This window comes from Heterodontus francisci, chromosome 9 (genome assembly GCF_036365525.1).
Source record: "Heterodontus francisci isolate sHetFra1 chromosome 9, sHetFra1.hap1, whole genome shotgun sequence".
NCBI classification, from domain to species: domain Eukaryota; kingdom Metazoa; phylum Chordata; class Chondrichthyes; order Heterodontiformes; family Heterodontidae; genus Heterodontus; species Heterodontus francisci.
Genome location: NC_090379.1, coordinates 84,682,129 through 84,708,759, shown reverse-complemented (window position 1 = coordinate 84,708,759; position 26,631 = coordinate 84,682,129). Strand labels below are relative to the sequence as shown.

General features: G+C 44.9%; 1 protein-coding gene across 1 annotated transcript in view; it reads left to right on the top strand.

Annotated features, from left to right (window-relative positions):
* Window positions 1–1,173: 1,173 nt before the first annotated feature.
* fmn1 (formin 1) overlaps window positions 1,174–26,631 on the top strand; it is a 578,693-nt gene continuing 553,235 nt past the window's right edge. Inside the window, exons 1-2 of the mRNA XM_068039414.1 lie at window positions 1,174–3,198; window positions 24,918–25,084. Coding sequence (XP_067895515.1) covers window positions 1,239–3,198; window positions 24,918–25,084 — 2,127 coding nt within the window. The 5' untranslated portion in view covers window positions 1,174–1,238. The remainder of the gene's footprint in view (window positions 3,199–24,917; window positions 25,085–26,631) is intronic.

Genomic DNA, 26,631 nt, shown 5'->3' with positions numbered 1-26,631 from the left:
CCTCCCCCACGCTTCCCTCCTTCTCCTCTGACTGAATTTCCCTCTCAGAGCATTTACCTTGTGCTGGGGTCCATTCCCCTGGGTCCTTGGAATCAGCCTCTTGCCGCCTGATTTTAATGTCTGGGCAGATGCTTCCTGCTGACTTCCCAGTGTTTTGGTCATGACTTTAACAAGTGACATGTTAATGAGGCTCTGCCTTTTAATTTGGGCCTGTCCTCCCTGCCACCACTCCTGGATAGGCCAGCTACTCGCTTTGCCATTTTCCTGCCCAAGAGTTAAAATCGAGGCTTTGTACGCACTTAAAGCCACATTGTCGTCTTCGACTCGATCTCTGCAGTTTAGTGTACAATTGTTGTGAGTTTTGTGCTGTTGGTGTGCACCCACTAGAACATAGCTGAGACTGCCCAAGATCATTTCACATAGGATCTTAAATGAAACCCAGATAATAAATGTAAAAGGACATCCTAACTCACTGTACTAGCCAGTCCTTAATCTTTTGATGTATTCTAAAACAATATTTTTAAAAACACACAAATGCAATAATGCTACAATAATACCATCTGCTAGTAACTGCACAGGGATGAAAGTTTGCATGCAATGGGAGATCAGACACAACATTGCAACACAAAGTATTGGATCACATTGACATATGGCTGTGTGCGGTGCTGGAGTGGGTGCCAAAATGGAAAAGTGAAAGTTTTCCAAGACTGGCATCCTACAACTTCTTTATCAAAGAAAAATTAGAAGGTCTCTATATACGTCATGTTACCATTGCTCACAAGTATGAGGGTCATTGACCCTTACACCAACAACCAATAGCAATGCAGAAATTTTAATCAGACAAAAGTTGTGGTTATTGTGATGTTAGCATTGCTGCTTTTTTTTTTAAAAAAGCTGTTATTTTATATCTGTACTAAAAACCCTGGTGAACTACATCTGGTTTGCATGTTTTTCACTAATATTTCACACTTAGGTCTGATTCTATCAAATAACAAGCATACTGCATACAAATATAAATAAATGATTTTTCAAACCGAAAATATTTTGCCAGCATTGATAGTGGTGCTTACTGCATTAAAAACATTTTATTAAATTCTTTTGCAGGATCATGACACAATGAAGATGAAAATCAAGTCTCCAGTGGAGCCTAATTATCACATGATTAATTTTAGTCAGACTTTTCAAATTCTGATCACTTAAATTTAGTGTGTAAATAGTTGGATGATGCATCATCCATAATGGAAGTCACTCATACTACCCAACAGTTACATAAACCTATCAAAGAGCTTTGTTTCATCAACTTCTATTGCCCTGGAGGAGAAGCCAGATGGATTCCTTACAAGTGCAGTACTTTGCTAGATGTCTCCATGAAATGTTTTCCAGAGGACAATCAAGCGGAGGAGGAGGAGTCAGGGACTGGAAAACAGAGAGGCTTGTGCTCTGACAACACTACTTACATTCAGAAGCAAACTGCCACAACTAATACTGATAAGGAACTCTGTGCTGTGTCCTTATGCCCAGTTGAAAAACAGACAATATTTGCTGATGCGTTAACTACAAGGACAGCTTATAGTCTAGTTTTGAACATGGGAAATCAAGATGGAAAATTTGAAGATGTTCAAGAGACTGAAAATAAGCATAGTGAGTGGGAAGAAGATTATGGTGCATTGGATCTGCAACATTCGGTGTCAACGACTCATGACCGTAAGAAAACAGATGCTAAAATCAAAAAGCTGAAAAAGCTTGGCAGAAGAAGAGAAAACACTGAGCAGCCTTCATGTAAAACTGTAAAAAATAAATCTTTTGTGGGATCAGAGCCATCTATTATAAATGCAAAAGAAATATCACTTCTGAGAGAGGAGATGTGCATGAAAAACACTGTAAGCAATTCTCCTAATTCAGTTAATTATACTAAAAGCAAAAGCCTTCAGCCAGCCATGGTTGGTATTGACTTGCTGTCAGAGCTACCAAGAGGCAATTTGGATTTTCAGGATAACACAAGAACAATTGGGTTAGATACTGATGTTTGCAGCTTTATGTCAGAGTGTGACGATGAATTTATTACTGAAGATTTAGTGACCAGTAGCAACAGTTTATTGAATGATCTGCAAGACACCATAAAAGACCTGCAACAGCAGCGTGGTAATTTCATGCAAAGCAAACAGACAACTGAGAACTTACTTGAAAAGTCCAGCACTACAATGTTGGTGACAAATTTATCTTCAGAATACGACAAGCATCACTCTGGAGATGGGTCAACTAATGAGAACACAGTAGCCATAGTAGTGGCCAAAATACAGGATGCAGGCGTGGTTGTGCAAAAAGTTATTCCAGCTATTTCGAGACCTGGAGAAAGCAAAAATTGTGTATCTTTGGCAGGTGAATCAATGAAATGTTGCATTGAGGAACAAAATATTTCCAGAGTGGTTACTGGAATGCAGAGTGAAACCTTGACCAGCTGTAGTGTTGTCACAGTACCTGTGACAGACATAGAATGTGATAATAATATGATGTGTGAAAGGAAGATGGATAACAGTAGAAAAGTATTTGAACCTGCCAATGAAAAAATACAAATGAATCCAAATTCACAGACATTCAGTGGATATGTCAACAAGCACCTGATAAATGTTGTTGAGACCGACCGATTTCATGAAGCAGGTGAATGGCAGAGAGTGGAAAAGGGCAAATCGCATGCAAGTTCAAGGAATCGGACTTGTGACAATAAAGGTTTATTAAGGGAAGATGTACTAGAAGTAAAAGAAAAAATGTTTCGAAAGCCACTTCAATCTGTTGATGGAGTTTCCTTGAATGACAATTTTAAAGAAAACAACAAAAGTGATTCTTTATCTTTACTAACAACAGTTAGTAATATTTTTAACAACCCATATCCTGCTGACAATGCACAGCATCACGTGTCTCCTGTTTCATCCCCTTTGACCTCAGGATTACCTAGTCCTCAGCTCCATCACAGGATTCTTCCACTAACTATATTAGAAACAGAACATAAAGCTATGCAAGAGGACTGTTCAAAGCCATACACATCTATTCACAGCTGCATGACGTCTAAAGAAATAGATGTGGGGCAAAATTTGAATGAAGAAAATACTTCACTACAAAATCTCAGCAACAAGAATGGAAAGTTTCAGCAACAAGATTGTCAGGAACAAGGTGCATTATCTGACTATCTGCTGTTACAAGGTTGGTTAAACCAAAATTAATGTTATTACTTCATTTTGGCTATTTTAAATATTTGCATTTATTTTTACATGATCTTTGTGTAGTTAAGAAAAGTTAAAACTAAAGTCCAGCAGAGGAAATTTTTGAGTGGACTATTAGAAAAGGGTTCTGCAGAAAGGGTTAAAATTCTATGCAACTTTATAATTCTGACTGCCGATCTATAAATTGCATAACTATTTCTATGAATCCAATGAAATATAATGTTCATAACACTTAAATGTTTGAGTACAATCAATGCAGATTTCTGCATTCCTCTGATAATTTCTCTGGGGTCTGTGGGGAGAGCAGGTATGATGAGAGGTAAAATAGGTGCAAGAGGTCCAGTGTGGAAAGGCGATGGTGCTCAGTTTCTGTTGGGGCCTTGGGTTGACAAACACGAGGCTTATGATGTGATAAGTAGGTGGGGCCATAGGGAGAGCTTCTCCTGCTGGATTTCTATAGTTCCAGCCTCTTGTGGGTAATATGAAGACCAGGGGAGAAACCAGCAACCAGGGTCCTTGGCGTTGAACTGGAGTCCATTGGGGTCTTCATGCTTGGGCATTGTCTGGAAGCTTCTGGAATTGACTCTTTCCTAAATTTGTTTAGATCATCTGTCTTACAGAGAGGGGCTTGATCATAAGCAGAGCTGTATCCTTTGGGGTTGGGCTGCTAGTAACTGGTGCCACATCTGGCTTTTCGCTGAACCACCACAACCACCCCCACACCCCACAGTGGGCATGCCAAAGATACGCCCATATTTGCCTTTATCAGTGGAGGTATACAATCTAAGAGCTGAGAGACTATGCTGGAACTGTATAAAACACTAGTTAGGCCACAACTGGAGTATTACATGCAGTTCTGGTCACTGCACTATAGGAAAGATATGATTGCACTAGAGAGGGTACAGAGGAGATTTACGAGGATGTTGCCTTGACTGGAGAATTTTAGTTATGAGGAAAGATTGGATAGGCTGGGGTTGTTTCCTTTGAAACAGAGGAGGCTAAGGGGAGACCTAATTGAAGTGCATAAAATTATGAGGGGTCTAGGTAGAGTGGATAGGAAGGTCCACTTCCCCTTGGTTGAGGGGTCCATAATCAGGGAGCATGGATTTAGGAGGTAGGACGTTCAGAGGGCATTCATGGGGAAATCTTTTCACCCAGAAGCTGGTGGGGTCTGGAACTCACTGCCTGAAAGGGTGGTAGTGGCAGAAACCCTCATAACATTTAAAAAGTACTTAAATATGCACCTGAAGTTCCCTAGCCTGCACTGCTACGGACCAGGAGCTGCAAAGTGGGATTAGGCTGGGTGGCTGCTTGTTGGTCAGCGTGGACACGTTGGGCAAAATGGCCTCCTTCTATGCTGTAAATTTCTATGATTCTATGGTATATTAGTTAAAATAGATGACACTGTCCTGATCCTGGATGCTACAGTGGGGTCAGAAGGAGAGATCAGCTGTCAGTGCAGAGAGTCCAAAGTTTTTAGGTCCTTTTTGTCGTTTTTGTACTTGCATTATCCTGAGAATTTGCTGCGTTAAGCATACTGCAGCACCCCTTGGACGTGTTGGTGTCAGTGAGTGCACATGATTCAGTGGGATGAATGTCTTGTGATGAGTTTATGCATCTCATAAATATTTCCAGTGGAAAACTTCACATACCAAAACAAAGCTCCCTTTTGATAGCTATGGATTGGAGAAAACTGGGGACGTCTGTGATTTGACTCTGCATTTGTACTGAAACATTGACTGGTACAACATCATCTTTACTCGTATCGATATTTTAGCTGAAATAACATTGTGCGTTATCAAGTACTTACTTTTTCATCTTTTCCCTTTGAAGGCAGCGTTTTTTGTAACCACTTAACTGGCCCCAGAAAATCTAGCCTTGAGAGAGATAGAAAGATATAAAACATGTTAATTGGAAAGACTTCACAGCATGAAGTGCCTTGACAGAGTACTGTTATGTTGTTCAACAACATGTGATTCAGTGATGGGCATCCAAGTGAGGCAAATTGGGATAAAAAGTAGTAGATTAGTACCTCCTGCTGATTGCTTATTAACTAGTTCATGTTTGATGAGGATGCCAAGTGTTTCATTGAAGGTTAATTATTGCCTTTGTAGGGCTAACTTACTTCATAGTATTTATAATTTTCTGAATTTTGCAACATATTTTCTGCTCGCGATTTATCAATTCTGTATAAATTACTCGCGGTGCATCAGGCACATGAATTATGGTTGTAATCTTTGGGCAGACATCAGATGCTGGAAATATATTGTATGGAGAGCAAACATTATATAATAGATAAGAGATTGAAAGTTCTAAGACTGAAGAATAGTAAATGGATTTCAATTATCCAACATAACTAAGCAGTAAAGTTGATACTATCTAGGAAGACTGGAAATAGTAAGAACGGAGAGTAGGGAAACAAAAAGCAGGGAGGAATAGAGAAGGAAAAGAATGGGGTTGAGGACAAGCAGTATGACAACATAAGAAGAAATGCATCAGTGTTCAGAAAGAACTGGTATTGTGAAAGGTATGCAAACATCAGAAAAATGTCTATGAGAAACTCTGATCTACAATTGGATGGTCAGAGCTGGCAGAGAGGGGTAACATTGGACCTCCAGCTCACATTGAAATGAAACATATTGATCAGTACCTCAGAGTTGAATTCAGGATCACCTCCTTGAGGAGGTGAGGTCATGGTCATTGTCAGCATGAATTGACATGTTATATAAAAGCATTTATAAATCCGGCAACAGGATATATAGATATAAAAGTAATGGATCAAATATCTTGTTTGAAATTTCCTACCTGTTACCTGATGATTTCAATGTACCTCTGAGAAAAATAATTACAACTCTGGAATTTGTTGTGGTGCCTTCAATATTATAAGTATTTTGATTATTGCATTTTGGTGACCATAGGAGGACTGTGGTTTAAAATGGCCCAATAAATAAAATGCAATTCAATTTTCTTTTCAGTTTCCTGTACTTTTTAATCCCCACAAACTAATTGCAAAGCAAAGTAACAATCATATTGTAGATTGCAAGGATCACACCAAAAGATAATTATTTGATAAATTTAAAATGAGAATTGAAAAATTAAAGTTCAGAATATTTTTGTGCAGGAGAGCTAAAATCAAGTGACAATGGGTGTAGGCTGAAAATCTATCAAATTATACCCATATTCTGTGCTTCTAAATAATAGGATCTAGGTTTGCATGTAAAAACAGAAAATGCTCAGCAAATCAGGTAGCATCTTTGGAGAGAGAAAGAATTAACACTTCAGGTCAATGACCTTTAGTCTGAACTGGAAAAAATTAGAGATGTAATAGGTTTTAAACAAGTACAGAGAGAAGGAAAGTGGGAAGAGAAGTTCCAATGAAGCTAGAGGAATATCACATCTTTTGATTAGATACTTTATTAATTGTATATTAAATGAGTTTGATTGTATGAAGATGGTGGGCATTAACTGGGGAATCAGTTGTGCTCCTATAAATAGGAACAGATTGGAACTATGGTTGTTGGGTTAGAAGGTGCATGTTTGTATTGTGTATTTCTAAATAAAATCTTGTAAAAATGTGCAAAGATTGGCTCCAGTTCTATCCTTCACCACTTGGCTTTCTGGAATATTGAGATCAACAATTTCAGATCATATTTCAGATCAGTTGGGAATGGTTTAAATTAGTTTGGCAGGGGGATGGGAACCTGAGGGAAGTTTCAGATAGGACAAATTCAGGGCAGGGAATGGGAGGCAGAAAGTTAGTGAGTGGCTCTGAAAGACAGAAGAAGCTAAGGTTAAAAAGTGTGCAGCACAGGAATTTGGCAGTGTTAAAGGGTATTTATTTAAATGCAAGGAGTATAGCAAATAAAGCCGATGAGCTGAGGGCACAGATAGATGCATGGCAACACAATATCATTGCTATAACAGAAACTTGGCTTAAAGATGGGCAAAAATGGCAGCTCGACATCCCTAGATTTTGAGTTTACAGGCAGAATAGAGAGGGGGATTAAAAAGGAGGGGGTGTAGCATTTTTGGTTAAGAAATCACTATCAGCTGTGAGGAGGGATTAGATGTTAAATGAATCATCATATGAGGCCATATGGGTTGAGCTCAGAAATAAAAAAGTGGCAGCCACACTACTAGGTTTGTACGATCTTCTTCTTCTTTGGCCTCCTTGTCTCGGGAGACAATGGGTAAACGCCTAGAGGTGGTCAGTGCTTTGTGGAGCAGCGCCTGGAGTGGCTATAAAGGCCAATTCTAGAGTGACAGACTCTTCCACAGGTGCTGCAGATAAAATTGGTTGTTGGGACTGTTACACAGTTGGCTCTCTCCTTGCACTTCTGTCTTTTTTCCTGCCAACTGCAAAGTCTCTTCAACTCGCCACTCTTTAGCCCCGCCTTTAAGGCTGTCCGCCAGCTCTGGTGATCACTGGCAACTGACTTCCATGACTTGTGGTCAATGTCACAGGACTTCATGTCGCGTTTGCAGACGTCTTTAAAGCGGAGACATGGACGGCTGGTGGGTCTGATACCAGTGATGAGCTTGCTGTACAATGCGTCCTTGGGGATCCTGCCATCTTCCAGCGGCTCACATGGCCAAGCCATCTCAAGCTCCGCTGGCTCAGTAAGGTGTATATTCTGGGGATGTTGGCCGCCTCGAGGACTTCTGCGTTGGAGATATGGTCCTGCAACCTGATGCCAAGGATTCTCCAGAGGCAGCGAAGATGGAGTGAGTTGAGAAGTTGCTCTTGGCTGACATACATTGTCCAGGCCTCGCTGCCGTAGGTACTGAGGACACCGGCTTGAAACACTCGGACTTTTGTGTTCCGTGTCAGTACGCCATTTTCCCACACCCTCTTGGCCAGTCTGGACATAGCAGCAGACGCCTTTCCCATGCGCTTGTTGATTTCTGCATCGAGAGACAGGTTACTGGTGATAGTTGAGACTAGGTAGGTGAACTCTTGAACCACTTCCAGAGCGTGGTTGCCGATATTGATGGATGGAGCATTTCTGACGTCCTGTCCCATGATGTTCGTTTTCTTGAGGCTGGTGGTTAGGCCAACTTTGTTGCAGGCAGCCACAATCCTGTCGATGCGTCTCTGCAGACACTCTTCTGTGTGGGATGTTCATGCAGCATCGTCAGCAAAGAGGAGTTCCCTGATGAGGACTTTCCATACTTTGGTCTTCGCTCTTAGACGGGCAAGGTTGAACAACTTGCCATCTGATCATGTGTGGAGGAAAATTCTTTCTTCTGAAGACTTGAGCGCATGTGAGAGCAGCAGTGAGAAGATGATCCCAAACAGTGTAGGTGCGAGAACACCGTCCTGTTTGACGCCACTCAGGATAGGAAAGGATAGATGAGGCACTGCTATGCTGAATTGTGCCTTTCATATTGTCATGGAATGAGGTGATGATAATTAGTAGCTTTGGTGGGCATCCAATCTTTGCTAGTAGTCTGAAGAGACCATGTCTGCTGACGAGGTCAAAGGCTTTGGTGAGATCTATGAAAGCAACGTAGAGGGGCATCTGTTGTTCACGGCATTTCTCCTGTAGTTGGCGAAGGGAGAACAGCATGTCAATGGTGGATCTCTCTGCTCGAATGCTGCACTGTGCCTCAGGGTAGACACGCTCAGACAGCTTCTGGAGTCAGTTAAAAAAAACTCGAGCCCCAAATAGTGAGAGGGAGATAGAAGAACAAAAATGTAGGCAAATTTCTGAGTGCAAAAACAATAGGGAAATAATTGTGGGATACAAACAATGTGAAGGGCACAAAATTCTTCAACTGTATTCAAGAGAACCTTTTTAGCTAGCACATAACAAGCTGAATGAGAGGGGGTGCAATTCTCAATTTAGTCTTCGGAAATGAAGCTGGGCAAGTGAATAAAGTAGCAGTGGGTGACCATTTTGGATATAGAATTAGAACATTACAGCGCAGTACAGGCCCTTCGGCCCTCGTTGTTGCGCCGACCTGTGAAACCATCTGACCTACACTATTCCATTTTCATCCATATGTCTATCCAATGACCATTTAAATGCCCTTAAAGTTGGCGAGTCTACTACTGTTGCAGGCAGGGCGTTCCACGCCCCTACTACTCTCTGAGTAAAGAAACTACCTCTGACATCTGTCCTATATCTATCACCCCTCAACTTAAAGCTATGTCCCCTCGTGTTTGCCATCACCATCCGAGAAAAAAGACTCTCACTATCCACCCTATCTAACCCTCTGATTATCTTATATGTCTCTATTAAGTCACCTCTCCTCCTCCTTCTCTCCAACGAAAACAACCTCAAGTCCCTCAGCCTTTCCTCGTAAGACCTTCCCTCCATACCAGGCAACATCCTAGTAAATCTCCTCTGCACCCTTTCCAAAGCTTCCACATCCTTCCTATAATGCGGTGACCAGAACTGCACGCAATATAGTGACCACAATACAGTTAGCTTCAGCATAATCATGGACAAGGACAAAGATAAAACAGGAGTAAAAGTTCTAAATTGGGGCAAGGCAAATTTTGTGAAGCTGAGAGATGATCTGGCAAAAGTGGACTGGATACAGCTACTTGAAGGAAAATCAGTGGCAAACCAGTGGGAGGCATTCAAAAGCAAGATTCTACAGGCACAGTGTAGACATGTCCCCACAAAGATAAAGGGTGGTACAGCCAAATCTAGAGCCCCCTGGTTATCTAGAAGCATACAGGCAAAGCAGAAAAAGAAAGCTTATGACATTCACAAAAAACTTAATACTTCAGAAAGCCTCGAGGAGTATAGCAAGTGCAGGGGTGAAGTAAAAAAGGAAATTAGGAAAGCCAAGAGAGGACATGAAAAATTATTGGCAGGTAACATCAAGGAAACCCAAAGGTGTTTTATCAGTACATTAAGAGCAAGAGGATAACTAAGGAAAGATTAGGGCCTATCAGAGATGTACAAGGGAACTTATGCGTGGACGCAGAAGATGTGGGCAGGGTTCTTAATGAGTACTTTGTCTCTATCTTCACAAAGGAGAGGGAGGAATATGAAATATTAGATTGGATAAGCATAATGAGAAATGAAGTACTAGAGGGTCTGACATCCTTAAAGTGGATACATCACCAGGGCCGGATGGATTGCATCCCAGGTTGTTAAAGGAAGCTGTGTGAATCTGTTTATTTTACACGTGGGGGTTGCTGTGTGAATCTGTTTATTTTACATTTGGGGGTTGCTGTGTGAATTTCTTTTTTACACAGAGGGTGGTGAGTGCCTGGAACTTGCTGCCAGGGGAGGTGGTGGAAGCAGATACGATAGCGAAGTTTAAGAGACATCTTGACATATATATGAATAGGAAGGGAATAGAGGGATATGGGCCCCGGAAGTGCAGAAGGTGTTAGTTTAGGCAGGCATCAAGATCGGCGCAGGCTTGGAGGGCCGAATGGCCTGTTCCTGTGCTGTACTGTTCTTTGTTCTTTTTGTTCTTTGAAGCCAGGGAGGAAATAGCGGATGCTCTGAGGATCATCTTCAAATCCTCACTAGATACAGGCGGAGTATCAGAGGACTAGAGGTCTGCCAACGTTGTACCATTGTTTAAAAAGAGTGTGAGGGATTATAGGCCTTTTTATTATAGGCCAGTCAATCTGACCTTGGTGGTGGGCAAATTATTAGAATCAATTCTGAGAGATAGGTTAAACTGCCACTTAGACACAAATTAATCAGGGACAGTCAGCATGGATTTGTTAAGAGAAGGTCGTGCCTTAGTAAATTTGAGTTTTTTGAGGAAGTAACAAGGAAGATTGATGGGGGTAGGGCAGTGGATGTGGTCGACATGGATTTTATTAAGGCATTTGACAAGGTCCCACATGGCAGACTGGTCAGTAAAATGAAAGCCCATTGGATACAGGGGAATGTGGCGAGTTGGATCCAAAATTGGCTCAGTGACTGAAAACGAAGGGTAGTAGTCAACGGATGTTTTTGTAAATGGAAAGCAGTTTCCAATGGCATTCCACAGGGCTCAGTGTTGGGTCCCTTGCTGTTTGTGGTCTATATTAATGATTTAGATTTAAATGTGGGAGGCATGATTGGGAAATTTGCTGATGACACAAAAATTGGCCGTGTCGTTGATAGTGAAGAGGATAGCTGTAGACTCCAGAATCAATGGTTTGGTTGAGTGGGTGGGAGTGGCAAATGGAATTCAATCCAGATAAGTAATGCGTTTGGGGAGGGCAAACAAAGCGAGGGAATACACAATAAATGGGAGGATATTGAGAGGGGTAGAAGAAGTGAGAAACCTTGGAGTGCATGTTCACAGACCCCTGAAGATGGCAGGACAGGTAGCTAGAGTGGTGAAGGAGGCATATGGAATGCTTTCCTTTATTGGCCAAGATATAGAATACAAAAGCAGGGATGTAATGTTGGGACTGTATAAAATGCTGGATAGGCCACAGCTGGAGTATTGCGTACAGTTCTGGTCACCACATTACAGGAAGGACATAATTGCTCTGGAAAGAGTACAGAGGAGATTTACAAGAATGTTGCCAGGGCTTGAAAGTTGCAGCTATGAGGAAAGATTGGATCGGCTAGGATTGTTTTCCTTAGAACAGAGGAGGCTGAGGGGTGACTTGATTGAAGTGTACAAAATTATGAGGGACCTAGATAGAGTAGACAGGAAGGACCTGTTTCCCCTAGCGGAGAGGTCAATTACCAGGGGGCACAGATTGAAGGTGATTGGTAGAAGGATTAGAGGGGACATAAGGAAAAACTTTTTCACCCACAGGGTGTTGGGTGTCTGGAATTCACTGCCCAGATCGGTGGTGGAGGCAGAAACGCTCAACTTATTTAAAAGGTACCTGGACCTGCACCGGAAGTGCTGTAACCTGCAAGGCTATGGATCAGGTGCTGGAATGTGGGATTAGATTGGGCAGCTAGTTTTTTCAGCCGGCGCAGACACGATGGGCTGAATGGCCTCTTTCTGTGCTGTAACTTTTCTATGGTTCTATAACCAGTGCTCCCATTTTTTTCTGGATAGCAGCTCTGTGTAATGATTGTGCTATTCCTATTTACACCTCCTCTAAGCCCTATTCCTATTTACACCTCCTCTAAGCCCTTCCCTTTGTTTCTTTACTTTCCCCATTACAATCGCCTTTTTAATGTAGCTTAAAATTCTGTTTTGGCTTATTTGTGATGGCAACATCTAGTTCAGGCAGCTTTAGGCTCTTGCACAAACAAAGGACTATGTTGCTTATATAAGTAATGGAATTGATGTCCTGGGTGTAAATTTTGAACAGGAGCAATGAATTCTCTGTCATATTCCTTATTTATAACTGATGAAAAGGAAATAATGTCTTCGAAACAAAGGTGCAATAAGTGAACATCAGGAATAAGCAAGACTTCAAAAACCACAATAATTAAATTTAAGATATATATAATTATACATGGCAAAAATGTATGCATTACAAGAACACTTGTATATCTCAGTGTTCACATTAATTCAGATTTAATTATTCTGTTGGCAATGTTTTGAGCTTTTTAATAGAGAACAAAAAAGGAATGTTAATGTAGAAAAGTGACTGATACACTTTGCGCCTAACAGTGAATTCTGTGCCAAATTGATAAACGTGGTAACACAAAGAAAATTGAATCTTTGCAGTACTGTGCATGAACAACATTCCTTCTGTGTCTGAAGAAGGTGCCATTTTTAAAAAGGACTTTGGTCCTAAAATGCCTGGGGGCCTACTCCACAAGTACAGCAAAAGTTAACTCCCATTTTTCCTTGTCCAAAGCCATTGAACTCATCCAAAATCGCATTTACTTAATTAGGGCTGCTGCATTGTGCCAAACCAGTTGTGGTGCCCCCAGACTTTTTTAGGCAAAGAGAAATTGGCCAAGAAAGCCTCTATTGATGTAGACTAAGATAGTTGAGGTTCTGCACATACACCTGCTTGGAATGGCAGGACGTCTGGCTTCCACCTCACCAGAATTTCAAGGGTTCTGTAAATCCCAATGGAATCAAGCTTCATCCAAAATTCTTGATTTCCTACAGTCGAAATCATGCTTTTTACTCTTTCTCCAACCCTAGGAATTTTGGGATCTATATTTATTTTGCCTTATAACCGTTGTCAGCAATTAAAAATAAAAGACTGATTCGATAACTGGGTTAGATATTGCCTTTCATTTCTGGAGCCTGAATTTATTCCATAGGTCTGAAGGTCTCCTATCTGTTGGTTGTAAATGCCCAATGTGAAATGCTATTAAGGAGTTTAATTCCTAATGGGCATGGATCTCCAGCACAAAATCAGTAATTGCCAATTTTAGTTCTGAGAAATGATAGGTTCACTGTCATGAGAATATCTCACTGATGTCTGGGGGCGCTGTCTTGAACTTGAAGCATGTTGTTGGTCAATAGAGATGTAGAATTGCTTGAGACAGATATGAAGGTGCTTGCTGGTGACACTGGCTATTTGAAAAAAAGGTTTTCCATTTCCCAAATGTCTTTGGTTAAAAGTCTAATTCTATTTCTTCTACATCTTATGACCCAACTCCAACCACAGGCTTGATTAATTGTCATAGCCAATGAGAGCCCCATTGGTGAAGCTATTTTATTTGCAGTCCCGAATGATGCCAAATGGAATCATTACAAAATTTGCCACAGGAAAACCCATGCCATTGTTTTCATAACTATTAAATTATTAGCAATTACATGAGTTGTATTTTTTTATATTCACAGAGATGTTTCAAAGTTCAAAGTAAACAGAATTCTGCACTAAAACCAAGTTGGAGTACTGTTACTGTTGCAGCACTATGTGGTCAGCATGATCATTGATCCATTCTATTTAAGTAAAGCCATCTATTTCATCTGCTCAAAAAAATTACCAAAGCAAATTTTAACTTGTATAAGAGAAAAAAGTTTAAAAAGCAAAGTGTTAGATAATATATAATTTGATATTCAGATATAAGCACCTCAGGAGTGAGGTTGATCAAGTTATCCCCAAATCATAGCAATGATTTTTAGCTTTTCTCTTAACTTTATTTACTAACTAAAAATTAAATTTCTTTCACATTAGTTGTTTTTAATTATGAGATTTGAATCGCTATCAGTGTTATTTTACATGATCTCTACAGAGGGCAGCATTTGCTTAATTTTACTCATCTTCAGTATTGGGGACATCCAGGCTGTATTGAATGATCCTAATCAGGCTTTTTGAAATATATATTTTTTTAAATAGTCATTATATATTGAACAATATTCCAAATAAAAATGCAAAAACTTATAATTGTCAATGAAACTTTTCTATGGAGACTGTGAAATGCGCAAAATAAAGCTTCTCCAGGTCGTCTTGCAACTGGAAACAGAGGATGCAGAATAAATCATGATGACAAATACTTTGTGGAACAAAATGATGCTGTCTGACTGGGGCATGGAAATGTCATCTATGGAAGACAATTGTCAATGTCTGAATATTGAATATATTGCTTTCTTGTGGAACTCAGAGTGACTAACTGTGCGACACAGTTGGCTCAGTAAGAACAAATCCTGCTTCTGACTCAGAGGGTTCTGGGTTCAAATCCCATTCCAAAAGATTTGAGTAGAAAATTTAGGCTGGTGCTTCACTGCAGGACTGAAGGAATGCATCAAATGCTTTACTACAAACTACCTCAAACCATCTGAGAAGAGGGAGACTGTGTATGAATGACCATGTAAGAGTAGGTACCAAAGGGCAGCACAGATGTTGTAAACAGTTGACCATTGCCAGGTTTGTTATCATCACTGGCAGGATGTGTACAGAATGATTTGGGACAATGTTTTAGAATGAAAGGGAATATCAGAGTGATTTCCAAATTGTATATTTGAATGGTTCAAAGGGTTCCATGTGCAGTTTAAAACTTAGTGTAAAAAGCCTTTACAATTCATAATTTCTAAAACTAAAAATGCTGTTTTTTAAAAATAAGCTTTAAAAATATATATTAGTGTATCCTGCAGTCCCATGCCATTTGGATGCAGAAGGGTGAGAATATATTGACCACTGCTGGCTGCCTCCAACAAGTCAGGGGACTAATTAATTCTTATATTCTTAGGAAGTTAGTATTTTAATTTTGTGCAAAAGCAGAGGACTGTGGATGCTGGATATTTGAAATAAAAATAGAAAATGCTGGAAATTCTCAGCAGGTCTGGCAGCATCTGTGGAGAGGGAAATGGAGTTAACGTTTCAGGTCGATGACCTTTCATCAGAACTGGGAAAAGTTAGAGATGTAATAGGTTTTAAAGGAGGGATGGTGGAAAAAGAACAGAAGGGAAGGTATACGATCAGGTGGAAGACAGGAGATATTCAATGACAAAAGAGTTTGTGATGCAGGGCCAAATTGATAATGGGACAAGTAAAGAAGTAAAAGATGTGTCTAAAGGAGGTGAAAATGGCAGAATAATGAGCAGCTGCTGTTTGAAAGCAAAAACAAGACAGTAAAACCAAAGATAGCAAAGAAATAGGAAACAAAATGGGAGCAGAGGTTACGGTCTGAAATTGTTGAACTCAGTGTTGAGTTGGGAGGCTGTAAAGTGCCTAATGGAAAGATGAGGTGCTGTTTCTCCAGCCTGAGTTGAACTTCATTGGAATACTGCAGGAGGACGTGGACAAGGTGGAGAATTAAAGTGACAGGCGACCAGAAGCTTGGGATCACGCTTGCGGACTGAATGGAGGTGTTCCGCAAAGCGGTCACCCAATCTGCGTTTTGTCTCCCCAGCATGGAGCAGACCGCATTGTGAGCAGCGAATACAGCATACCAGATTGAAAGAAGTCCATCTCCGACTCTTCTCTTCCTTGACTTCTCTGTCTCCACTTCTGGGGCTAGTCTACCAACGAGTATTCATTATAAACCCATTGACACTCACAGCTACCTTGACTACATTGCCTCACACCCGGCTGCCTGTAAGGACTCCATTACATTCTCCCAGTTTCTCCATCTCCATCGTATCTGTTTTGATGATGCAACCTTTCATATCAGCACTTCTGATAAATCTTCCTTTTTCCTCAACTGAGGATTCTCCCCCCTATTGTGGTTGACAGGGCCCTCGATGTGTTTTCTTGTAGATTCAATGTAAATTCCTAAGAACTGTGGTACATTTTGGATTAGTCCCGGAAGTGAACAAATTGCCAAGATCCTGTAACGTATAGGGGAATTCTTTGGGGTGGAAGTAACAGTCAAATAGAAGTGTTCTGTTGAGATTTAGTTTGAAGTGTACGCCTTCATGTTCTGTTAAGATTTTAAGTTTAAAATGTGTTTCCAAATTGTCATGTTAAGTAGTGTTTTGCTTTGTTTAACTCTTTTACAGTAAAGGTTTTTTTGTTTAAAACATGAAATCTTGTGGCGCAATTCTTTCAGTAATTGGGCATTTGACTTTCTCTTTTCAAAAGTTAATGGTCCCTAATTGGACCGTAACAGTATCGACATTCTAGCATGATGGAACCCAAACATGGAATTGCTAACCCATTATAAGTTGTAAGCTGGGTGCTCGTAGGTGTCATCATGGTTTGACAAGTGTTCAGGTACATATTCTTGAGAATTCATAGAGGGACTATATTTATGTTCACCTTTGTATCGACTTTTGCCCATAGCATATGTTTACTTTCTTTCCTGGGATAAATAATTTGTACGGATGTAAATCCTTCCACTGGTGCAATGGAATTAATATATTCAGTGACATTTACTGTGTGAAAATTGTGCTCCTCACATTCCATGGAACCCCAATCACCATGATCATATCTGCTTGGTCATTTCCATTTGCTACCTCATGAATTTGTCTTCTGTTGTATCCAGCACAGTCCCTGTGCTTATTAGGGTGTGGTACCTTCTTGTTGTCCACTTGACTCTTGTCACGATTCTTGTTCGCCCCATCAGGTTTGGTTCTCTTGCACTGTCGCCTCTGGTGCTGCTTGGCACATCATAGAATGCTGGATAGCTCTTTGGCTTATGTAGGAGTCTACATTTCTTGCATGTTTTTCCAGATTTAGAACCTTTGGGCAATGTACCAGTCATTGGGATAGAACACAAAGATTGCAAACGTTGTTGTCCTGCAACAATCGCTTTGTACCTGCGTCCGTCCTTGAGTAGGTGAATCAATAGTGTAACCGTAAGGTTTCTCCAAGAGAACCTTCTAATATGCCTCAATCGGTGTTGCAGCAATGACTAATTCAGTGATTCACCGTGTGAGTTCTGCTTCTGAAATTTGCAGTCATGTATCCTGTCTCGACACCTGCTTACATAATGATTATAGATTCGTGTGGTGGCTGATGAAAAGACATGAACTCAAGACGGTAAATACGGAAATTAAGCTTGACCCTGAGTTGATCTTCCAGCATAGACCAAATCTTACCGGGATCTTTTAATTCCACTTCTGTGAGCCCAGAAGTATTCAGCTGATGCAAACCGACATTGCCAATAGCGATGTGGATCTTCACAGCTTGCTTGTCTGGCTCAGATACTGCCAAGTCAACAAGCCACAACTCAACTCTCTGTTTAAACAATTTTAACTTGGAGACAAGTTAACTTGGCCACTTTCCAATTGATGGATGGAAACTTGGAAGTCATCCTTGCAGGTTTTCTGAGGATATCAGTTATCTCTGTAGTTAGAAGAAACTTCCTTGATGTTCAAGGGAAAGGATTACTGCAGCGGTAACTGCCACAAGTTGCCACACCCTTGTAGAATGGAATTGTACGTGGTGCTGTCTCAAGATTCGCTGTTTTCTGGTGGCCCCACCCACGAAGGGTGGTTTTGGTGCAAAACAGCACACCAACCTAAAAGACAGTAATGAGATGAAGTTATGTACAAATCAATAAATGTTTGTATATTACAGACTGTAAATGAATGTATAGCAAGTTGTCAAATTTCATCTAATGCAACTTACTTCAGATCTGTCTTTGAGAGCAAGTAAAGCAATAATGTTACCTATCTTATTAGTAGGTCCACCTTTCCTAGTCAATACCTTTGGTTCTGATCACTTCTGGGCCGAAGATAAATGAGTTGCCCCTTTCTAAGCCATGCTCAGTTCTCAGACCCAAATGAATTGACTGGCCTTCACATGTATCACTGCTTTTTTTCTCCCTGTATTGTTTGGGAGTAGGAGGACTGTTTCCCTGAGTTCTTCCACATTTCAGAGATCTGCCAGTGATCTGTCAGTAAAATTGACTCACTCTCCCCAAACCCTTGGACATAGGACTCAAAAACCCATATAATTGTTGCCACTTGAAGTAGACTGTGGCCTGTAACGTTCCACAAACTGGTCCATCCAGTGCTTCAACACCTTCAATGCCTGACCCACTATTTTAAAAAAAACTTCTTGGCTCAGTGACTGTATCTCAGTGAGGAGATTTTTAAGTCTGTATGAATGCACTTTGATTTAAAACACACCACTTAAATGTAACTGATCCAAATCCTTTCTGATCAAAAATTTTGGAGAGAAAGCAATGGCTCCTTTTGGTGCATTGTGCCTGGTCTGGCTGCAGCACTGACTGCAAGTTTGATGCCAACAGAAAACTCAAACTGCCTGCCCACTGATGAATAATTCTCAAAAAGCCTCATACAACCTTAAACAAATTAACTACCAATAAAAGCACCATGAATATTTTTCTCTGTCAATGAGACTTTGGTAATTACCTATTTATCAAGTCTATTGATTTGAATTACCATAGATCTTTTCATGAAATATGCTCATGAAGGCCAGGCAATTGCTATAATCCAGGGGTGTCCAACTTTTTTGCGTGAGGAGCCACATTACAATTTTAGTCCCACATAGGGGGCTGGTGAGAAAATTTCAGAAAGATAAAGGCGTTAAAAATTTATCCTACCATTAATCAAAAAACAACAAACGTGCAATTTTGTGTAGAAGCTTTAAATGGGAGACCAATTTATTGACGTACTTTCATGTCACAATGTTGAACATTAATATAGAGACTTGCTTGGCATTGTTTTTGCTTATATAAGTACATAAGTAGTCAATCTCTCCCGCACTCTTGATGTAAAATTCCAGATAGATGTCCATCGGTCAGAAGTGATATTGATGAGGATATTTCCTCTCTCTCTCTCTCTCTCCCTCCCCTCTCTCCCTCCCCTCTCTGCACCTCTCCCTCCCACTCTGTCTCTGCCCCTCCCCCTCATTCTCTCCCTCTTTCTCTCCCTTCACCCCTTGCCTGCCCCCCTCTTCCTTCCCCCCCCTCTCGCCCCCTCTCTCTCGCCCCCCCTCTCTCGCACCCCCCCTCGCCCCCCCTCCTCTCTCGCCCCCCCTCCTCTCTCGCCCCCCCTCCTCTCTCGCCCCCCCTCCTCTCTCGCTCCCCCCCACTCTCTCGCCCCCCCCACTCTCTCGCCCCCCCCACTCTCTCGCCCCCCCCCCACTCTCTCGCCCCCCCCCCACTCTCTCGCCCCCCCCCCACTCTCTCGCCCCCCCCCCCCCACTCTCGCCCCCCCCCACTCTCTGGCCCCCCCCCCACTCTCTGGCCCCCCCCCCACTCTCTCTGGCCCCCCCCCCACTCTCTCTGGCCCCCCCCCACTCTCTCTGGCCACCCCCCACTCTCTCTGGCCCCCCCCCCACTCTCTCTGGCCCCCCCCCCACTCTCTCTGGCCCCCCCCCCACTCTCTCTGGCCCCCCCCACTCTCTCTGGCCCCCCCCCCCACTCTCTCTGGCCCCCCCCCCCACTCTCTCTGGCCCCCCCCCCCACTCTCTCTGGCCCCCCCCCCCACTCTCTCTGGCCCCCCCCCACTCTCTCTGGCCCCCCCCACTCTCTCGCCCCCCCCCCCACTCTCTCGCCCCCCCCTCCCACTCTCTCGCCCCCCCCTCCCACTCTCTCGCCCCCCCCTCCCACTCTCTCGCCCCCCCCCCACTCTCTCGCCCCCCCCCCCCCACTCTCGCCCCCCCCCCACTCTCTGGCCCCCCCCCACTCTCTGGCCCCCCCCCCCACTCTCTGGCCCCCCCCCCACTCTCTGGCCCCCCCCCCCACTCTCTCTGGCCCCCCCCCCCACTCTCTCTGGCCCCCCCCCCCACTCTCTCTGGCCCCCCCCCCACTCTCTCTGGCCCCCCCCCCCACTCTCTCTGGCCCCCCCCCCCACTCTCTCTGGCCCCCCCCCACTCTCTCTGGCCCCCCCCCACTCTCTCTCTGGCCCCCCCCCACTCTCTCTCTGGCCACCCCCCACTCTCTCTGGCCCCCCCCCCACTCTCTCTGGCCCCCCCCCCCACTCTCTCTGGCCCCCCCCCCACTCTCTCTGGCCCCCCCCCACTCTCTCGCCCCCCCCTCCCACTCTCTCGCCCCCCCCTCCCACTCTCTCGCCCCCCCCTCCCACTCTCTCGCCCCCCCCCCCACTCTCTCGCCCCCCCCTCCCACTCTCTCGCCCCCCCCCACTCTCTCGCCCCCCCCCACTCTCTCGCCCCCCCCCACTCTCTCGCCCCCCCCCCACTCTCTCGCCCCCCCCCCACTCTCTCGCCCCCCCCCCCACTCTCTCGCCCCCCCCCACTCTCTCGCCCCCCCCCCCACTCTCTCGCCCCCCCCCACTCTCTCGCCCCCCCCCACTCTCTCGCCCCCCCCCACTCTCTCGCCCCCCCCCACTCTCTCGCCCCCCCCCACTCTCTCGCCCCCCCCCACTCTCTCGCCCCCCCCCACTCTCTCGCCCCCCCCACTCTCTCGCCCCCCCCACTCTCTCGCCCCCCCCACTCTCTCGCCCCCCCCTCTCTCGCCCCCCCTCTCTCGCCCCCCCCCCTCTCGCCCCTCCCCTCTCTCGCTCCCCCCCCCTCTCTCGTTCCCCCCCCCTCTCGCCCCCCCCTCTCTCGCCCCCCCCTCTCTCGCCCCCCCCTCTCTCCCTCCCCTCTCTGCACCTCTCCCTCCCACTCTGTCTCTGCCCCTCCCCCTCATTCTCTCCCTCTTTCTCTCCCTTCACCCCTTGCCTGCCCCCCTCTTCCTTCCCCCTCTCTCTCGCCCCCTCTCTCTCGCCCCCCCTCTCTCGCCCCCCCCCTCGCCCCCCCTCCTCTCTCGCCCCCCCTCCTCTCTCGCCCCCCCTCCTCTCTCGCCCCCCCCCTCCTCTCTCGCCCCCCCCCCTCCTCTCTCGCCCCCCCCCCACTCTCTGGCCCCCCCCCACTCTCTCTGGCCCCCCCCCCCACTCTCTCTGGCCCCCCCCCCCACTCTCTCTGGCCCCCCCCACTCTCTCTGGCCCCCCCCCACTCTCTCTGGCCCCCCCCCACTCTCTCTGGCCCCCCCCCACTCTCTCTGCCCCCCCCCCACTCTCTCTGGCCCCCCCCCCCACTCTCTCTGGCCCCCCCCCCCACTCTCTCTGGCCCCCCCCCCCACTCTCTCTGGCCCCCCCCCACTCTCTCTGGCCCCCCCCCACTCTCTCGCCCCCCCCTCCCACTCTCTCGCCCCCCCCTCCCACTCTCTCGCCCCCCACTCCCACTCTCTCGCCCCCCCCTCCCACTCTCTCGCCCCCCCCCCCACTCTCTCGCCCCCCCCTCCCACTCTCTCGCCCCCCCCTCCCACTCTCTCGCCCCCCCCTCACTCTCTGGCCCCCCCCCCACTCTCTGGCCCCCCCCCCACTCTCTGGCCCCCCCCCCACTCTCTCTGGCCCCCCCCCCACTCTCTCTGGCCCCCCCCCACTCTCTCTGGCCCCCCCCCACTCTCTCTGGCCCCCCCCCCCACTCTCTCTGGCCCCCCCCCCACTCTCTCTGGCCCCCCCCCCCCACTCTCTCTGGCCCCCCCCCCCACTCTCTCTGGCCCCCCCCCCCACTCTCTCTGGCCCCCCCCCCCACTCTCTCTGGCCCCCCCCCCTCACTCTCTCTGGCCCCCCCCCCACTCTCTCGCCCCCCCCTCCCACTCTCTCGCCGCCCCCCCCCACTCTCTCGCCCCCCCCCCACTCTCTCGCCCCCCCCCCACTCTCTCGCCCCCCCCCCACTCTCTCGCCCCCCCCCACTCTCTCGCCCCCCCCCACTCTCTCGCCCCCCCCACTCTCTCGCCCCCCCCCCTCGCCCCTCCCCTCTCGCCCCCCCCTCTCTCGCCCCCCCCTCTCTCGCCCCCCCCCTCTCTCGCCCCCCCCCTCTCTCGCTCCCCCCCCCTCTCTCGTTCCCCCCCCCTCTCGCCCCCCCCTCTCTCGCCCCCCCCTCTCTCGCCCCCCCCTCTCTCGCCCCCCCCTCTCTCGCCCCCCCCTCTCTCGCCCCCCCCTCTCTGGCCCCCCCCTCTCTCGCCCCCCCCTCTCTCGCCCCCCCCCTCTCGCCCCCCCCCCTCTCTCGCCCCCCCCCTCTCTCGCCCCCCCCCTCTCTCGCCCCCCCCCTCTCTCGCCCCCCCCCTCTCTCGCCCACCACCTCTCTCGCCCACCACCTCTCTCGCCCACCACCTCTCTCGCCCACCACCTCTCTCGCCCACCACCTCTCTCGCCCACCACCTCTCTCGCCTCCCCACTCTCTCGCACCCCCCCCCCCTCCCCTCCCCTTTCTGCCTGTTAACTTACCGACCCGTACTTCTGATTTGCTATGCCTCTGAGGTTCTCCCTGTTGACGTGATGCTGGGATGTGGGTAGCTTGAGGACACTAAAGGCATAATATGACTGTCCTCTCAGGAAACACTTTTGTTAATTTTAAAGTAATTAAGTATTTAATTATGTTCAGGTGGTGGGCATTAAACAGGAATTCTCTTGTGCTCTGATGTATAGAAGACTGAAACAATGGTTGTTGGGTTAAGAGGTGCATGTTTATAATGTGTATCTCTGCAAATAAAGTGTTATAAATTGTGTAAAGATTAGGCTGCAGTTCTGTTGTTCACTGCCTTGCTTTCTGAAATAGAGCATACTTGGCTCAAGCAGCCTTACTCTTGCAGTAAAGAGGCATGCTGGACCTGTATCTGAAGCCTCTTCATGTATCATGGCACTTAATGCCACTGCTTGAGAGGCAGTGAAATATGCAGACACTTCTTGGAAACCAAGAAGTTGCAGGGCATCGGCTTGGAGGAAATACCAGCTGGTGTCCGTGCAGATCAAATAGTCCTGCCCATGCCTTGAAAGAGCTATGAAACTGCTTTGTTTAAAGTATCTATGGTGGCACTGTTTGCAACTTCAGAAGTTGTCATTATGCCCGGAGACTGCCTATCCTGTCTGTCACAATATCCAGGGTGTTCTGCAAATTGTAGGAAACCTCTGTTATGGATGCAGGTGATGGACTTCTTCCATTTGTCCATCGTCTCAACCATATGTGTGCAAATCATCCTTACTGGCTGCATGTGGGATTGATGCTCCCTAATAATAGCTCTATTGAAGACTGGGCCTCTGCTATATGAACCCCTAGACTGTTCAACTGTTGGTCATTTCTCCATCCTTCATTGAGGAACAGCAGTTTCCCTCTTTTTCACTCCCAGATCTTCATTCATACATTCCCATGCTTCCTCCAGCCACAGTCATACTATTTCCTCATGAGTGGGTGGCTCTGTTGGACCTTGCACAAGTTTGTATGGACGTGGCACCAGTTAAGACTGTTGATTTGGCAGCAAATTCCCGGAAACGTCTGAATGGACATCCTCATGGCTGACCTGGTCCTGCAAGGCATCCCTATACTGCGAAGCACAAAAGAACTTGTTTTGCTTTGCACACAATGGGTATTCCATCTTGAAGAAATAGCAACTGAATTTAAGGGCATTGCAATACCTCAAACACACAAAATTGAGACTACCTCTGATGAACATTTTCTAGTTTTTATCACTCATTTTTCCCTTTGCCTCCAACCTAGTCCTTTTCTATAAACTGTCCTGCCTGCGGACAATTTGCAGCACCACCTCTTCATGTGCACTCATTTTCAGTGTTACTGCTGTTTCCCTTTGAAGGGAAAGAAAACCTATATGGTTGCTTGCCTCCCATAATAATGCAGTGTGGTGCTGTATTGTCCTTTTTAAATAGTGTCCTTGAAGACATGTGGCAGGCAATGAGTCAACAGTGATTTTGAGTAATGAAAATATTTGAGCATTTCCAGAGGTAGCTGTTTGCAGAAGTGAGTTTCCTTGACACTAATGCTGAAAGAGAATGAATGAGAGTGGAGGTTGTCTGAATGGTAGAATATGGGTATTGGCATTATTTCCTTAAATTACCTTGGTTATTAACTTCTTGCGGCTCTGTTCTCAGGGGGGTGTTGCATTGACAGAATAAAATGATTCAATTAATCAGTCTTCCAGTTTTCATGGTTGCGTAATCTAATTTTTTCATGGTTAACAAAACCAACAGTGATGAGAAAAGAAGAATTTAAGCCATTGTTCATTAACAGTTCCAGAATTTGTCAATGTTGCCTATAAATCACAATGCTGGATATCTTAATTCTGGATTAAATTAAATCAAGGGCCTCAGTAGCTCATTGGTTAGGATACTGGAATAACATTCCTGAATTCAAATTCAGTCATGGCAATTTGTGAAATTGAATTTAATAAATCTGATAAATCGGCCAGCACCAGAAAATTACCACTAAAACTGTTGAATTCTCATAAAAACCCAACCAGTTCACTGATATCCTTCAAGGAAGGGAGCCCACCATCTCCCCAGTCTTGCCCACAATTGTCCCTAGTTCGATATAACATGGCTGACTCTTATATGCTTTTAGGGCAACTAAGGATGGGTAATAAATACTGTCTTGCCAATGTTACCCACATCGCAACAGCAAGTTTAAAACAAAAAATGCAAAGTTTCAGGCTTACAGTACATTTTGTTTAAATATTTTTTTCTAACAAACATTTTTTTCAGAGAAGACTTCTTTAATGAAGTTATATACAGGCCTGTCAGAAAATGGATCATCTGTTGAAAGAATTTCAGCAAATATTAGGCCAGAATCCTTGGATCTCAAACTATTTATTATGGATGGAGAGGAAATTGATGCAAATACTCAATTGTTCGGTGACATGGAGGATTACGTAAGTCAAGATCTATAATTATTGATTACTTTTAAACATGATTTTTTGAGGACTAATCCTTACGGATGTTTTATAAATTAGGAGCATTGTAACCGCTTCATCCCTGGTATACCAATCTACTTTGATATTTCTTAGGGGACCATGGACATAGTTTCAGTACCTGATATTTACAATAAAAGATTACATTTAGATTGCTGAAAGTTAGAACAAAAGTATTTTATTATATTTATATTTAATTACCTCTCCTACAAATATCTAATTCCTTAAAAAGAATTAGGACGATTTCCTAAAATTATCTATTTTGGCAAAAATTATTTGTGTTTCTTTCTATTTTACTACTGTTTCTTATTATTTGTGTTCCTTGCATTGTCTGTATTCACAATTGGTTTGCTGCAAAGTGCTTTTGGATGCTCATGGACATCTGAGCACCTTGTTTTTTTAACAGCATCCAAACAAAAGGAGAATGTTTTAAGATACCTGGAGGTAATTGGACAAGAGTTCCTAGTCACCTGATAAGATGAAAAACTTCATTTAATGTAACACTGGTGCAATAGATGAAATTTTCGCTTGTCCCTCATGGCCAGAAAGGTCTTGCTAACAGTAGTGGATTATCGAAAATTGCAAGTGCTTATAGATGGTTAATTTAAAGACAATTTTCCAAGAAGGCTTTAGCTGTGTATGAGCTTCTACAAGTGGTAAGTGTGGTCTAGTCAGAAATATTGTGTTAAAATAATGGCAGTATTCTCCAAGGACCTCAGTTATAATCTAATAGCTTGCATCTATATTATATAATATCAAAAGGTTTAGAATAGTTATGGAAAAGGATAAGGAATAGTTGAGCATAAAAAAATCTTAGCTCGAGGAGGGCTAATTTCAATGAGTTAAGAAGGGATCTAGTCCAGATGAGTTTTATTTTTATTATTTGTTCATGACATGTGGACATTGCTGGCAGGTCAGCATTTATTGCTTATCCCCAATAGGCCTTGAGAAGATGGTAGATTGAGAAGAAGAGGCCTTTTTGAACTGCTGCAGATCCCACAGTGCTGTTAAGTAGGGAGCTCCAGGATTTTGACCCAGCTACAATGAAGGAGTGGCAATTATATTTCCAAGTCAGGAAGGTGTGTGACTTGGAGGGAAACTTGGAGGCGGTGGTGTTCCCATGTGCCTGCTGCCCATGTCTTTCTAGGTAGTAGAGGTTGCAAATTTGGGAGGTGCTGTCAAAGAAGCTTTGGCGAGTTGCTGCATTGCATCTTGTAGATGGTGCACACTGTAGCCACAGCATGCCAATGATGGACACATTCAATGTTTAATGTGGTTGATGGGGCATCAGTCAAATGGGCTGCTTTGGCCTAGATGGTGTCAAGATTCCTGAGCGTTGTTGGAGCTGCACTCATCCGGGCAAGTGGAGAGTATTTCATCACACTCCTGACTTGTGATTTGTAGATGGTGGACACGCTTTGGGGAGTCAGGTGGTGAGTGACTCACCACAGAATACCCAGCCTCTGAGATGTTCTTGTAGCCACAGTATTTATATGGCTGGTTCGGTT